Here is a 13,244-nt window from a genome sequence, read left to right on the forward strand (position 1 = left end):
AGTGATCTTGAACATTAAACCCCTTTGCTTTCTGTGGGCCTATTATCTAGACATTTTCTAAATCATCAGGTCTGTTTTATGGAAAAATAAAATTTATCCGGCCATTACTACTTGCACGTACTCACTTAATTTCAGTCCTGGGAAAAGAGTAAAATACATATATGGTAATGGACTATTTAATAACAATGAGCAGGGCTGATGAGATGGCTTGATAATCTATCCCTGGTGAGCACTAAAGTCCTTAATTTAGTTTCTTAGTGTCTGGCTTTCTGATAGGTGAAGCTCTGGCATTTTTTTTTTTTTGGTGTTTTTGTTTGTTTGTTCCTTTTTTTTTTTTTTTTTTTTTTTTTGTCGTTCGTTGTTTGTTTATGTTAGTAAAGTTTTTTTCTTCCTTTATTTTTTTTTCCTCCCCGTGATTATTTCCCTAGGCTAGGGGAGGACGAAGGATTGTTTTCAATTAGTGGAGTGTAAGAGAGTAGGAATGTACAGTGCAATAAATGCTTTGTGTGGATACTTATTTCAGAGAAAAAAAAAAAAAAAAAGTTGCTTTTTAGCTTAATACATTGTATCTGGTGCAAGCATGTCCACAAAAGATTTAATCAGAAAAAAAAATACACTGCAGAGAAAGCCCAAAGTAATAAAAATAAATAAATAAATAAATAATAATAATAATAATAAAGGTAATCCTCTAGTTTTTCCCTCAAGCCACAAAGTCATAAGGTAAGGTAAATTGTTTCCCAATTTTTATAGCTAAACCTATCCAAATCAAACTTTAAGGAACCCTATCAAATAGCAATAAATACCTTTGATAATTAGCATAAAGAAAAAGGTCATTTATAGTTGGTGTCTGCTTAAGGCAGTTAAGTGGTACATTAAGTGTTAGGGGCTGTGTGGACATGTCAGTACTGGTAAGCTTATTGTACCATGAATAAAGACCACAGTTATGGCACATCTTTCATATCTTCACTCTGAACAGACACAAGGAAGTTACCTGAAACGGTTCAGTCAGGGGCATGCAGCTTCTGTGAGTTGGTACCTGGGTTTCAGCCAGTTTTGGAAAGGCAGCTCTTCTGTCCTCACCCAGCGCTCCTCTGCCTGCCTTCCTGGCTCGCTCACAACTAGTGGCAGTCCCACAAGATCCTGTGGGTATTTTTTATCTTCGGCCATAACTAGATAGTCGACATCACCACCACCACAAGTTTAAGGTCACTTATTCACCTTTTCCTCTTCCTCGAGGTTCTAACTTATTTTTCATGTTCAATTTAGTGAACTCAGTGTTTGCTGCTGGAGACAGGACCCTGCATGTGCCTAATGGCTCACAGTCTCACAGATTTAGCTCATTTAGCTAATTACCATGGGGTGAAGGGTAAGCAATTACATCTATGTGCAGAGGCAAAATTATTTCCAAACAACAGCGGCTGATACCAAGTTTTGTAACCTTTCTTCATGTGTAACACAAAGGATTTGTTTCCTCATGCCTAGGTTACCTACACATGGCTCTCTGTTAATCATTAAATGTAGCACAGACGCAAGGAAGGCACGGTACAGGGAAACTGCATCTACCTGGGCAACTTGTAAAGCATTTCCAGTTACACGAATTCATAATAGGCTCCTTGCAGTTAAGCAGAGGCCTCCCAGTCTTTAAATATATGCTGTAACATTTAATTTGTTCCTGAATTTTTACATTAAAATCAGATCTTCCACACTACATTGCAGCTGAAGCTGGCTAGTTTGTAAGGGAATCAAGTGTTTTACTGATTTATATATATATATATATATATATATATTTTAAAAAACAACAAAGTACTTGAAATATTTACAAAAAGCAAAACAGAAATCCACAACTATGCATGAAAAAGATTTACCGGCACTCATGATGCTCCTTGATAATAGAACTAAACGCGTTCTGATGCAAACTTGTCTTCACTCTTTTTTCCCTTTGTCTTCTGTTGCAAAACCAAACTCTCACAACTTCTTTCTCAAGATTGAGCCCCTCAGCCATCCTCATAATTTCCTGAGAAGAAGGCTTACTTTGTTCTCCAAAGTGCCTCTCTAGGGCTTCTTTGGCAGCAATACTGGATAAAGGGACAAAATTTCACCTTTAGACACTTTTCTGACACATTCAGGCTTTTGCCACTAGTTAGAAGGATTGAGTCAGAGTACTGAAGTCAATGACTTGGTTTGTTTCCTCTTTTGCTGAGTAAATAAAAACCCATAGAACTTACTGCTGTAGCATGTTGTTGATGTGGACATCATAACATGCAGAATGCATGAAATTAGGGGTTAGGAAAAAGGAATGCAGAATTTCAGCACAGAGTCATTTAAAGACAAAAATACCATCAAGTTCAGTACAATTTTAGTGGTAATCATGAAATATTTGTGCTCCTTGATGTTCTCTAGAACATCTAGAACCGCTACTAACTAGACATGAATGAGACCCTGGGAATGAGAACAAACCTGACCACCCATTCTGCCCCAGCCACAGCGAATGCACATTGCTGGGGTCACCTGGTTGTGTCATATCATTCACCTTTAAAAAGGGGAAGAGCTTCATCAGTTATCATCTGGGACGTGCTGTGTCAAGTTCTATATCTCACCTTGTTATGGAGCAGACACAATATTACTTTTAGAAATCAGAGATTACAGCAGTCTCTTTTGTTGCATTTTCTAAAAATAATACAGTCTTAACCTATTCTTCACAGTCAGCAGTGACAAAGTCTAGCAGTTGAATAAAAAAGTAAGCTAAGAGTACTATCTTTCATTAATTCACTTCCTATTTGTGTTAATGTATTCTCAAAAATTTAAGAGTATCTGTAACATGCTTGCCTGTGAGCAACAGGGTGCACCCAAAACTAGCTTCAGCAGTAGCTGTAATTTCTTTGGACACAAGAGGGCACTTCATGCTTTATTCTGGAAATGAGATATGGGTATTTCCATTATACAAATGTACAAAATAGCTGCTGGAGTTCCAGTTATTTCATCTGTAATATGCTGTTGGTCTTTTATTTATAGGCATATTTTGAAAATTTCAGTAGCATTACCAAGCCTACCTATTAATAGCATAATGTTCTGCACACAGAGATGTATAGTTAATTGTTTTTGACTAGAGTTTTTTAGTTTTCCTGATGAAAATAGAAAATAAAATAACTTCCACAACTTCAAATTAAGGAGCTTTTGCCCAGGGTATAACTAACCTAATGTATTTAGTGGGACTTCTGTTTTACCTCTAGTTTGACTTCAAACATCAATTAAGAATTGCTAAGAGTAAAGCTACAGTTCATATAAGTCCCTCTCCCTGATTAGTTTGAGGTCTTCAAACTGAGGTCCTACATTCCTTCAAAGAAGTAATTAATATTTTCTTACTATATTGGATATGAACTTCCCCTCAATTATCTGTGCCCTTGAAAACTTGCCAGAATTGATGGTCTCAATGAGATGAGATTTGATATAAAAGCAGGAAGAATTATAATAAGCTTAATGTGAAGACTGATTTCCTCAGCAGTTGTTAAAAAGCAATAACAGCAAAACCCACAATATTAGAGGAATGGTCTTCAGGGGATTTCTCTTGCCAAGGGAAATTGCCTAGAACAGAGATGCTCTGAACTCACTGTTCTCAGTCAGTCAGTAATTCACAAACTGTGTAAGGGCATGGCACTGTCCCTGAAGACCTTACTCACCTGGAGAGAAGCTGGGAGAAGAAACTGGCATCCCAAGAGTAAAATTTCATCCCTTTTGAGGTGCTGTGATTAGCAAATGAGCAATGAAGTATTTCCTATCCCCAATTCACTTCTAGCTGAGAAGCATCCCCTTAGAGGAATACTTTAAAAGTCAATGAAATCGCATTTTCATTTTATTTCTCATATAAAAGGCAATATGATTCAAAAAGAAAAGCCCAAGTTGAAGGGGAGAGGAGAAGATACGAGTTGTCACTGTGGGACTCTGAGATTGCAGGGCCATGGAGCAGCCTACTTCTCTGGGAGATGACATTGCACATAGGATATGATCCCTGTTCAAAGAACAGGTGCAGTACCCTAAGAGGTAAGGCCTGACAGCACCAGGTTTGTGCCCAAAGGCAGCCAAATTTCCTTTCTGTGGAAGAGTACTACAATTCCTTGGAGGCCCCCTGAGGGAATTTTCTTCACCAACAATAAGAGTTTGGTTTATCTAAAGGAGAAGAACATACCCTATACCGTTGCTTTCATCATGTTATTGGCTTTATCTATTTAGTAATTGTTTATATAACATGTTTTTACCAGCCTACTTTATTTCTTTATGGATTTGAGGCTAGACTGATAGTAAATTTTGGTTACCCAAGATAAAAAAAAAAAAAAATAGGGAGAGAGACCTGCAAAAGATATCCTCAGACTTCCTAGACCACAATTCTGTGGAAAAATAATGCAATTTCATTTGGTATAATGTAGAACTTCCCATAAATGAAAACAAGAGTGCTCTGCTATGTTACTATATAAAGATTATAAGATTGGGGCAGAATTGTAATAAAATGTTTTTTTTTGTTTGTTTGTTTGTTTGTTTGTTTTTTTCATACTGAAGTATGTTGCAATATTTTGAAAACAAAAGTCTTTAACTGGGGAATTTAGTACATTTGGAGAAAATTGGGGGCTTGGAGGGGTATGCTGTTGTTTCTCACTAGACTATTTTCAAATAATTTATCTTTTATTAACTATTCATTAATAGCAAAAAAAATCTCGATTTCAGCCTCACTTCCTCCTCTCCTCTCCTCCCCCCCCAAAAAAAATTAAATAAAATAAAATAATCTTAGCCAAAGGGTTTTCTAACGTGTAACCCCATAAATATGTATTACCTTATGGTGGTTCTGCGCTTCCTCTTCCGCTCATTCACTCCAACTTTTTCATTGTATAAAGCTGTATTAAAAACAAAACAGCAGTTAACTTATACAGGGAATGGAAACTGAGTACAATCATCTCTAGAAAGAAAACATCCTTTTGTTTGAAGACAGATGAAAGTGTAACAAATACTGTTGCTGGCAGCACTGCAAGAAGGGCACCATGCACAGTTACACTTCTTTCTTTAAGATCTTTCGTCATTATTTTAACTACAGTTATAAATGTTTATAAGCAAAAATGGTGTGCCAATGGTAAAGCTGCAAGTAGCACTGGCTCTGCTTCTCTGCCAGTGTACCCAAGGAACCATACATCAGCCCCCTCCTTTTACATACCTTCTTCCTCCTTGCCTGCTGGGTACTGCCTGGAGAGATGCAGTCTATCTCCGTACTTTTCAGCTACCTCACCCTCTTTCTTCAGAAATAAGAAGCACTTATCCCATTTATTCATCTGCTCCACCTTCTGGTGGACAAGTCTCCCATTTTTTTCAGAGGCCACTGTCTGCGGGCATGATCTTACCCTGCAGTTCAAGCCTGCACCAATGCTCACACAGTCAGAAGCTGCTACCCACCATAAACCCCTTAGAAGTGATCTTTATGATGTGCTGACCACATTAAGAGGTTTTGGTTCCATTTGGTTCAAAGGAAAATGAACTGTGTGGCAGAATCAGCTCCTTAACAATGTTTCCTACTGTTGAATATAATGGCAAATGCAAGAAGTAGTATTAAGATCATCTCTTTCTTCCTATGGTAGGTGAGTGCCACACAGTGGTAAGTCCTGGCTTTCAATCACCTCCAGGCATACTGCTTCACATCACTGCCATTCATCCTGTTGAAAAGGTGCTTCCTTAAAACAACCCATTTCCTTTGAATCGACCAACCTGTTCTAAAGTCAGCTTAGCCCAGTGAACCTCAGAATTCTTTCTACAAGTGGAAATTAACAGGGCAAAAGGAAGGGAACCCTCAAGCAGCAAAAAGGTGGCAACAAAAACATCACATCAAAAACCTCTATGTCATGCTATTCTTCAGGGATTCAAAGAGGACTGCCTTAGCTGACTGAACTCAAATTCTTTATCCCATGGCCACATCCTGCATTCCACAGACTGGAAGGAAGAGTCTTCTGCTAGTGAAGAATGCCAGTTCAGTGCTGCACGCACTGTCCTGCAGATCCTAAAGAAGTGGTAATGACTCTGACCAATGCTACAGTAGTGGGACTAGCTCACTACAGTGGGACCGAAGGAAATGACTTCCAGAAGGAAAAACGATGTTTCTGCTGTTCTGTACCTTCTATGCCTTTCAGTTTGCCCCTCTTCTCTCACCCAAAAAAAAGATACTAAAATTCATGACATGCCATCAGCACATCTTAGTATTTAAAGCTGGTAAAACAAAAACTTTTATTTACAGAAGATGCATATTAGTCCTTCAAAGTATTTATAATATCATGGTCTAATTGTAGTCAATATTCAGAGGATTTCAGCTCTCTACCTCCCACTTGCTCTGCTTCCTCCAGCCACTTAGACAGTATTGATTTCAGTTTGCACGCATTCTTGAAACTCAGCTGCAAGTTTTCAAACCGGCAAATTGTAGTTTGGCTGAATTCAGAGCCATGTACAGCAGCCAGCGCTTCCCCAACATTGGTTTGCGTATAACCTGTCAAAAATTAAAAGGAAAATGTCACTCTAAAGCTTTCTAAAAAGTGTTACTGTCATTATTACACTTCAGCCTTCACTGCCAACTGTTATGAAACTTGTGTGCCTGTGGTGTCTTCAGGATGGTCTTTCTGCAGAGGTCTCTGAGGCTGACTTTCAGCTCACCTCAGAGCTGTGTGGAGTCTTCTGCTGATTTCAGAGTTTTACAGGCTCTGAGATTAGGGATCTGAGAAAGGTCCAGACCCCATAACCATTCTTTAGAGGATGCCATGGCAATAAGCTAATCCCTAGCAGCATTGCTGGCCTCCTGTTACTTGTTGTGATGCCTAAATTGAAGCGATCAGAGAAGTGCTGCACTTTACATGTGGGCACTGACTTGGTAAACAGCAGCTCTCCATTGAGTGCATTGAATAATTTGGCTTGTCTTCCTCCCTCTCTACCTCTGCGCCAGGATGAGTACAATCTCTTTAGATGCTGAATGTCTCACAAGGCAGCCTGTTGCTTCCCTTTTGACTGCACTAACTGTGTCTCTCAGTCCCAGACCCAAAGCCCATATTAACTCTGTCTTCTCTTGTAAAGCTCAACCTCAGATTAGTTTTCCTCTGCAAATTGCATTTTTCCCATCAGAGCATTAAGCTCAGTCTCACAGTCTCTCTGCCATTTGTTTACATCAGAGGAAGTTTCGCTCCCTCACAAATTACTGCATCAAGATGGAGTAATAATTACACTGATTAATAGCTTGGGGCCCTGATAATCTTTCCTCTGTTGTGGTTGATGTTGAATACATGATATACAGTGAAAATACCTAAGTACACAAATATTATTATAAACCATAAATTTCTGCTTTAGTCCTTATTTTTTGTACTGCAAATGGAACACAAGAGCTTTCTAGCTATTGAAATAATGCATAGACACATGTAACAATCTTGTATTCTTTTCTTTTCTTACATTTATAAAGATTTTTTTTTTGTGTTTTTTTTTTTTTTTTAATAGAAAGATGCCCTATGACTGTAATGCTACAATATAATTCTATAAGCAATACTGTCAAAATTGCATCTTTTTGTTTGGAGTACCCAATATTCAGCTCACCGGAGATCTACTGATACAATTCATCTCACATCATCCCCACTAGTTATCAGATAGGAACAAAGAAATCAATTGCTGCTGTACCTGTGCCATGCTACCAGAAAATAAAACAGGAGGAAAATCTTCCTACTGGTGTGAAAAATTTGCTATGGATGTCATCCATCTTGTATACTGAGGTGGCATTGCACCATCTTGTGAGATGGAGTGCTTCATGGGGAAGAGAATGGGTACAAGAGGTTAGAGAATGTGCTGCCCTCAGCTGCAGAAAATTTTGAGCTATTCAAAAACTAATGCACCTGCTACTGAATGCAACTTAGTGAACAACAACAACAACAACAACAAAAAAGCCTCTGCTCTTGTAAGGAAGACAAATAATTCAAAAAGCAGGAACTTTTACAGTTACTTTCTGCATACTAAGCTGCAAAAAGCTGAAGTTTATCAATTCTGTGCAAGTCTTCTAGGAATGGAAAAAAATTAGCCATACAAGGCAAGGATTAAAGTTATGTTTATATGACTGCATGGACCAGACCATAAAACACTCAGACATAATCGAGCTCTCTTTGGAAATTTTCAGCCTTTTGTTGGCTGACAAAAAGCACATACCCAGCTTAATTCTCCGCAGTTTAAATTCATTAGCAAATTTCTCCAGCTCTCTGATTTCAGGTGAATCCATATCAATAGGCTCTTCAACAGACTTGCTTTTCCTGCGGAATTCCTGCTTGAAGTCTGCAGCTGTGGGATCATCGCCGAGAAGGGACTGGTGCATGGGTGTGAAGCCGTGGCCCAGAGCACAGGAGCTGGCACTCAGGGCGTGCTCAGGGAATTTATAAAGGCAAGGAGTCAGGCTGCCTGAGCAAAACCCAAAAGAAAACTACATACAGTTATTCTGCTAAACTATGAAAAGATGCCTTTGTCATCTCATAACCAAATCTGTAATATTTTTATGTAATTTATGTGAAAGGCTACCCAGGAGCAAGGGTGAGGATCTCCCAAGAGACCCAGTCTTTCTCTTGTCTCCATATACAAAAGCAGAATAGCAACCACTTTCACAACCCATAGCCATACGTATTGCATAGTCAAACTGTGACATGTCATTATAGATTTCAGATAGGAAAACCTCACACACACACAAACACACACACACAATCCCAAAGAATAAGGAAAAGACTAGAAAAAAAGAAAAGGACTTGCTTTGCAAGGTGCTGACACTATTGACTATGTTTGGATGTGGCATGCTGCATGTCTGTAAAATGCGGCTCTGGGAGAGACTTGCTGATAGCATCTCTGGAGTTGCAGGCTTGATACCTAAGAAATAAAAGGGTACAAAAAGAAAGGAGAAGGTTGAAGATCTATTTATTTTGGAACAGAACACAATAGATTTCTGAGCAATACCTTTTTTTTTTTTTAATACCTACAGACTTTACCAGGGGATCTAAACAATGCCAGAAACATTTGCAATAGACAGGTTAGACAGATTAATGGATAATGAAATGGGAAGATTTGGACATTTGCACACAGTGAAGAAAGTCTACTGTCAGTCTGTAAGAAGTCCCTATACAGATGTACTAATCTATACCAGCTTAGTGAAATATTTCCTTCAATCTTAAGTGAAATCAAATGCTGAGTTTGATCTGGATTAGCTCTGGGAAACAATTATTTCCTGGGCTGTGTGTTAATCTGGCTCATGGAATTGTCTCAATGAGGGCAACTTGAATTTACATAGAATAATATTTCTGCTTTCTTACTTGGCCTGAAACTTTAAAACTGAGTGTGATGCTAGCATACCTGTGAGTGGAAAAATCCATGATCATCTCTGTGAAAGCACATCATACTGCTTTATGGCATTCAGAAAAAACATATGTTGACTGCAAACTTTTTTTTTTTTTTTTTTTTCTGGCCTTGAAAGCTATCCCAACATGTTTAAACTGGTAGAAATGCAAAACAACCAAACAAACAATCTTGATCATAACTCTCAAATATCGATTCTAAATCCTGTCACAGTTTCCATGCTACAAGTTTAATGCACATTTATCTTGTCTTCTTTAAGCAGTTGTCTTGAACTGATCCCTCTAAATGAAAACTGACCAAAATCAACATTCTAGTAGCCCATCCAGTTTAAGCTACATCTCTTACCTGCCATCACCCCATAGGTAGACGGTTGATTTCCGTAGTGACAAGAGGGCACAGAGTAATGAAGTCCTGCCAATGTATTTCCCAAAGTCATCATGGCAAAATGGAGATGGGAGCATTTAGGAGTTTGGATCAAAAACAAAACAGATGGGACTGGTAAGAAAATGTATAAGGACTCAAGATACATCCTTTCAGTTTAGAAGTAGAAGGTATCCTCGTATATTGTTTTTTCTCTAATCATTAACTCTGGGCCATCAGGTTGATGCTGCTGGAAGTCCAGAACACTGGGCCCAGTCACACCAGATGAGATTGCCACTACAAGTAGTGAGATACCTTTTGAGCCCAAACCAGAAATTTTCATGTCATGGTCTTGATGTATTATTTTAAACAACATCTATGGATCTAGCCACAGTTTATATATACTGCTGAGTACGCAAAGCAATGAACTCTCCAAGAAGAGGCTCCCCACCCAACTTCCACATACCATTTCATTTGTTCATATATGAAAACTTGTTTTGTGTTTCCAGAAACATCGTTGCCTTCACTATCATAAAATCCCAGAGTGAACACACACATATAGAAAGGCAATATTTTATGCATGCATAAGACCTATGTTCTTAAAAGCAGTTGTTTGGGACGTTTGCTTTGCAGCATCCAGAAGTCATTTTCACAAGTGCCAAGCCACTGAAAACATTTCATGGTGCTTTTGCCAGGTTGTCAGGAAACAGGATGATAGATTCTGGAATTATCTAAAAAGTTTGGCTTATATCAACATTTTTTATCACCAGCAGCAGCAAGCATGCAATGAATTTATCTCCAAGTCTTTTCACAGGGGTCTTCCAGGCAGCATAGCAAAAAGCATAAGTCTGAGGAAGAGATTCAGGAAGCATATTCCACTGGTTTCTTGCCTCACTAGATCAATATTCCAGCTGCTCAAGAAAATCAGCAAAGAGGTCAAACAGTATCAAACTTTCATCAGTGAAAGATGAAGCTATGCTCTATTTCCCACTTCTCCTGGAATACAGAAATCACCATTTTCTAGCTCACTCAGATGAAGAGAGGTATTTCTGTTCCGTGCTCAGTTATCTCCAATGCTCGGAGATTCAGACAACATTTTACTCAATGCAAAAGCTATGGTTCCTGACAGGTAAGCAGACAGCAGAAACATGTACACTGTCCCGTCTAACAACTGTTCTAAAGGGTAATCTTAAAAATTCATGTTTGTGAGCATTCAGATATGTAGAACTGCACTTTAGATCACACATTCCAGTTGTTCAAAACAGAATAATTAATTAGGGATTAGAATCTCTGTTTTTTACAACAGTAATAACAGTAAAATGTCATGTTTAGACACGTCTATAAACTCTACTAAAAGAAGCATGCCCGTACAAGTATAAACACACCCAAAATAGAAATTACATTAATAATACTCATGCACTTAGAGCAATACAGCTTTTCTGTTGAATTAAGAACTAGGGATCTAGGTGTTTACTTGTTGTTTTCTTTTTTTTTTTTTTCCTTTTTTTTTTTTTTTCTTAATCCATAGTCTGTACTGTTTTTATAAATAAAAATTACCATTTTCAACCTACTAATAAACAGTTGATACTAGGTAGGGAGGAAGATGCTACTTAAATAATAATAATGAAAATGTATGGGGTACTACAGAAAACTATATGATATTGTATATTATTTGAACAAAAGTACTCACATTTAATGGTGCAGCATTGTTACATGTCTTTTAATAAAATCTGACATTTAAATAAGTCATTATTCAAAATTCTTTCAAGTCTACTTTTTTCCACAAGTTTTCATTAGATGTTTTCACCAGAATGGCATTGTTTATTACAATTTCTGAATCTATGTACAAAATTTGGAAACCTTTAGTCATTGCAAACAGCACCTTCTGTAACTTTTGTTCTCACAGGATCACCTCCTAAATGTGATCCTGTGAATCAAATTCCCACTGACTAGTCATATTTGTCCTTGTGGTGTAACTAGAAAATATCAAAAAACAAATCCAAAACAGATCTGAAAATGCTTTTGATAATACTGCCTCTCACCATATATTTTTTCCTACATCAGAACCATAAGGAAAAATAAACAATCTAAAAAATACTGCTATAATACAGATATATAAATGTGGCCTCATGTAAAATTTAAATTCTCCTATATAGGTCCCTACTAACACTACTAGCAACAACTGTGTTAGGATATTTTGAGCTTCCTAGCATACCTAGCATATAAGATCACATTAGGTAACACTGATGCTTAGTTTTCATTACCTATATGCTATTTTATTTTATTAAAATATTTCATTTCCAATGCATTCAGCAAAAGAGTTGTTCCTTGTTAAGACTCCAAGTAAAATTATTACCTTTATGCAGTTTCAAACAAATCAAAACTATTTCTTTTTCAGTTCCTGAATTTTCAGTAACTGTTGTATTCTAGAATCCCATAACCGTAGATTTGAGGCTGCAAGAAATTCCTCTCTCTCTGTCTCTCTCTGAGACAGTTTAGTATTTAAATGTAATTATTTGGGTTATATACACAAACATTTGAATTTCCAAGATGTAGATGAGACTTCCATCACCAATTTTGAACATTCACTTCAATTTTCATTTTTATTCAGTATGTAATATGCTTCAAAGAGCAATGTTTCTCCTTGAAAACATTTCCATATAGTATTCAAACCTATTTTAAATACATTTCCTATTTAAAATAATTTATATAATTCAAAACTGTGGTTACATAAACAATTTTTCAATTATTTACACAACTATTATCATTAAGACTACAATGGTAAAAAAGTGTCAGCATTTGAACCTGTTCTAACCTACTCTATTTTATCTTGCAATAAATTAGGAGAAAGCTAAAGTTTGGCTGAAATGCAAAAATTGTGAGTGTTCCTTATTCACTCATGATGCTGTTTTGTGAAATTGTTTTTACTTTAAAATACTTCCAGTCCTGCACATAAATGATACCAAACACTTTAAATATTGTGAAACTTGATGCAGGCGTATCATCTAAAAACATTATAAATGAGAGTTATAGAGAGCAATATTATTTTTAAAAAAGTACCTGTAGAGACAACATTGGTCGCATGGTTAGAAACTGGCAGGCACTCTGCTGCGCTGTGATGCATTATCAGAGGCAGAGAGGGAGAAGAGTCAGAATTCAAGGGTACAAAGGTGTCAGATGAAGCAAACGCTTGGCAAGTCATACCCTCAAAGAGATGAAAGACAAAGAGCCACCTTCCCCTGTTTTCTAACAGAACAGATCCTGAGTGATTAACAGCAGCTCCAACTGTATTCCAGTCTTTGTACTTACATATACATATACAGAAGGGCTGCAGAGCACAGGGACGTCGTGTGCAGGTATTTATACCACCAGGAAATCCCTTTATCCATTTTAATGTTCTTTCCCCAGCAATATTGCTATACTGCTATAGAGCCTCCTTCCTTCCCACACAAACACAATACGCGTCCAATTACCGTGGAGAGAAGAAGAAGGAAACCAGA

The 13,244-nt window shown here is 37.5% G+C and overlaps 1 protein-coding gene across 4 annotated transcripts; it reads right to left on the reverse strand.

Moving 5' to 3' along the window:
* Positions 1 to 1,861: 1,861 nt before the first annotated feature.
* Positions 1,862 to 12,946, reverse strand: POU1F1 (POU class 1 homeobox 1; the record flags this gene model as incomplete). Of its 4 annotated transcripts, none has more annotated exons than XM_082751999.1 (7): positions 1,862 to 2,075; positions 4,823 to 4,883; positions 6,347 to 6,511; positions 8,200 to 8,441; positions 8,784 to 8,901; positions 9,730 to 9,795; positions 12,805 to 12,946. In XM_082751999.1, 7 exons carry the CDS (start codon positions 12,944 to 12,946, stop codon positions 1,862 to 1,864), a joined length of 1,008 nt encoding a protein of 335 aa, XP_082608125.1. The 4 variants fall into 4 exon arrangements, with proteins under 4 accessions (XP_082608125.1, XP_082608124.1, XP_082608127.1 ...); XM_082751998.1 differs by having other exon boundaries at positions 9,730 to 9,879; XM_082752001.1 differs by lacking the exon at positions 8,784 to 8,901 and having other exon boundaries at positions 8,200 to 8,445.
* Between the last annotated feature and the right edge of the window lie 298 nt (positions 12,947 to 13,244).

The sequence above is a fragment of the Aythya marila genome (assembly GCF_965140915.1).
Source record: "Aythya marila genome assembly, chromosome: 1".
NCBI lineage: Eukaryota > Metazoa > Chordata > Aves > Anseriformes > Anatidae > Aythya > Aythya marila.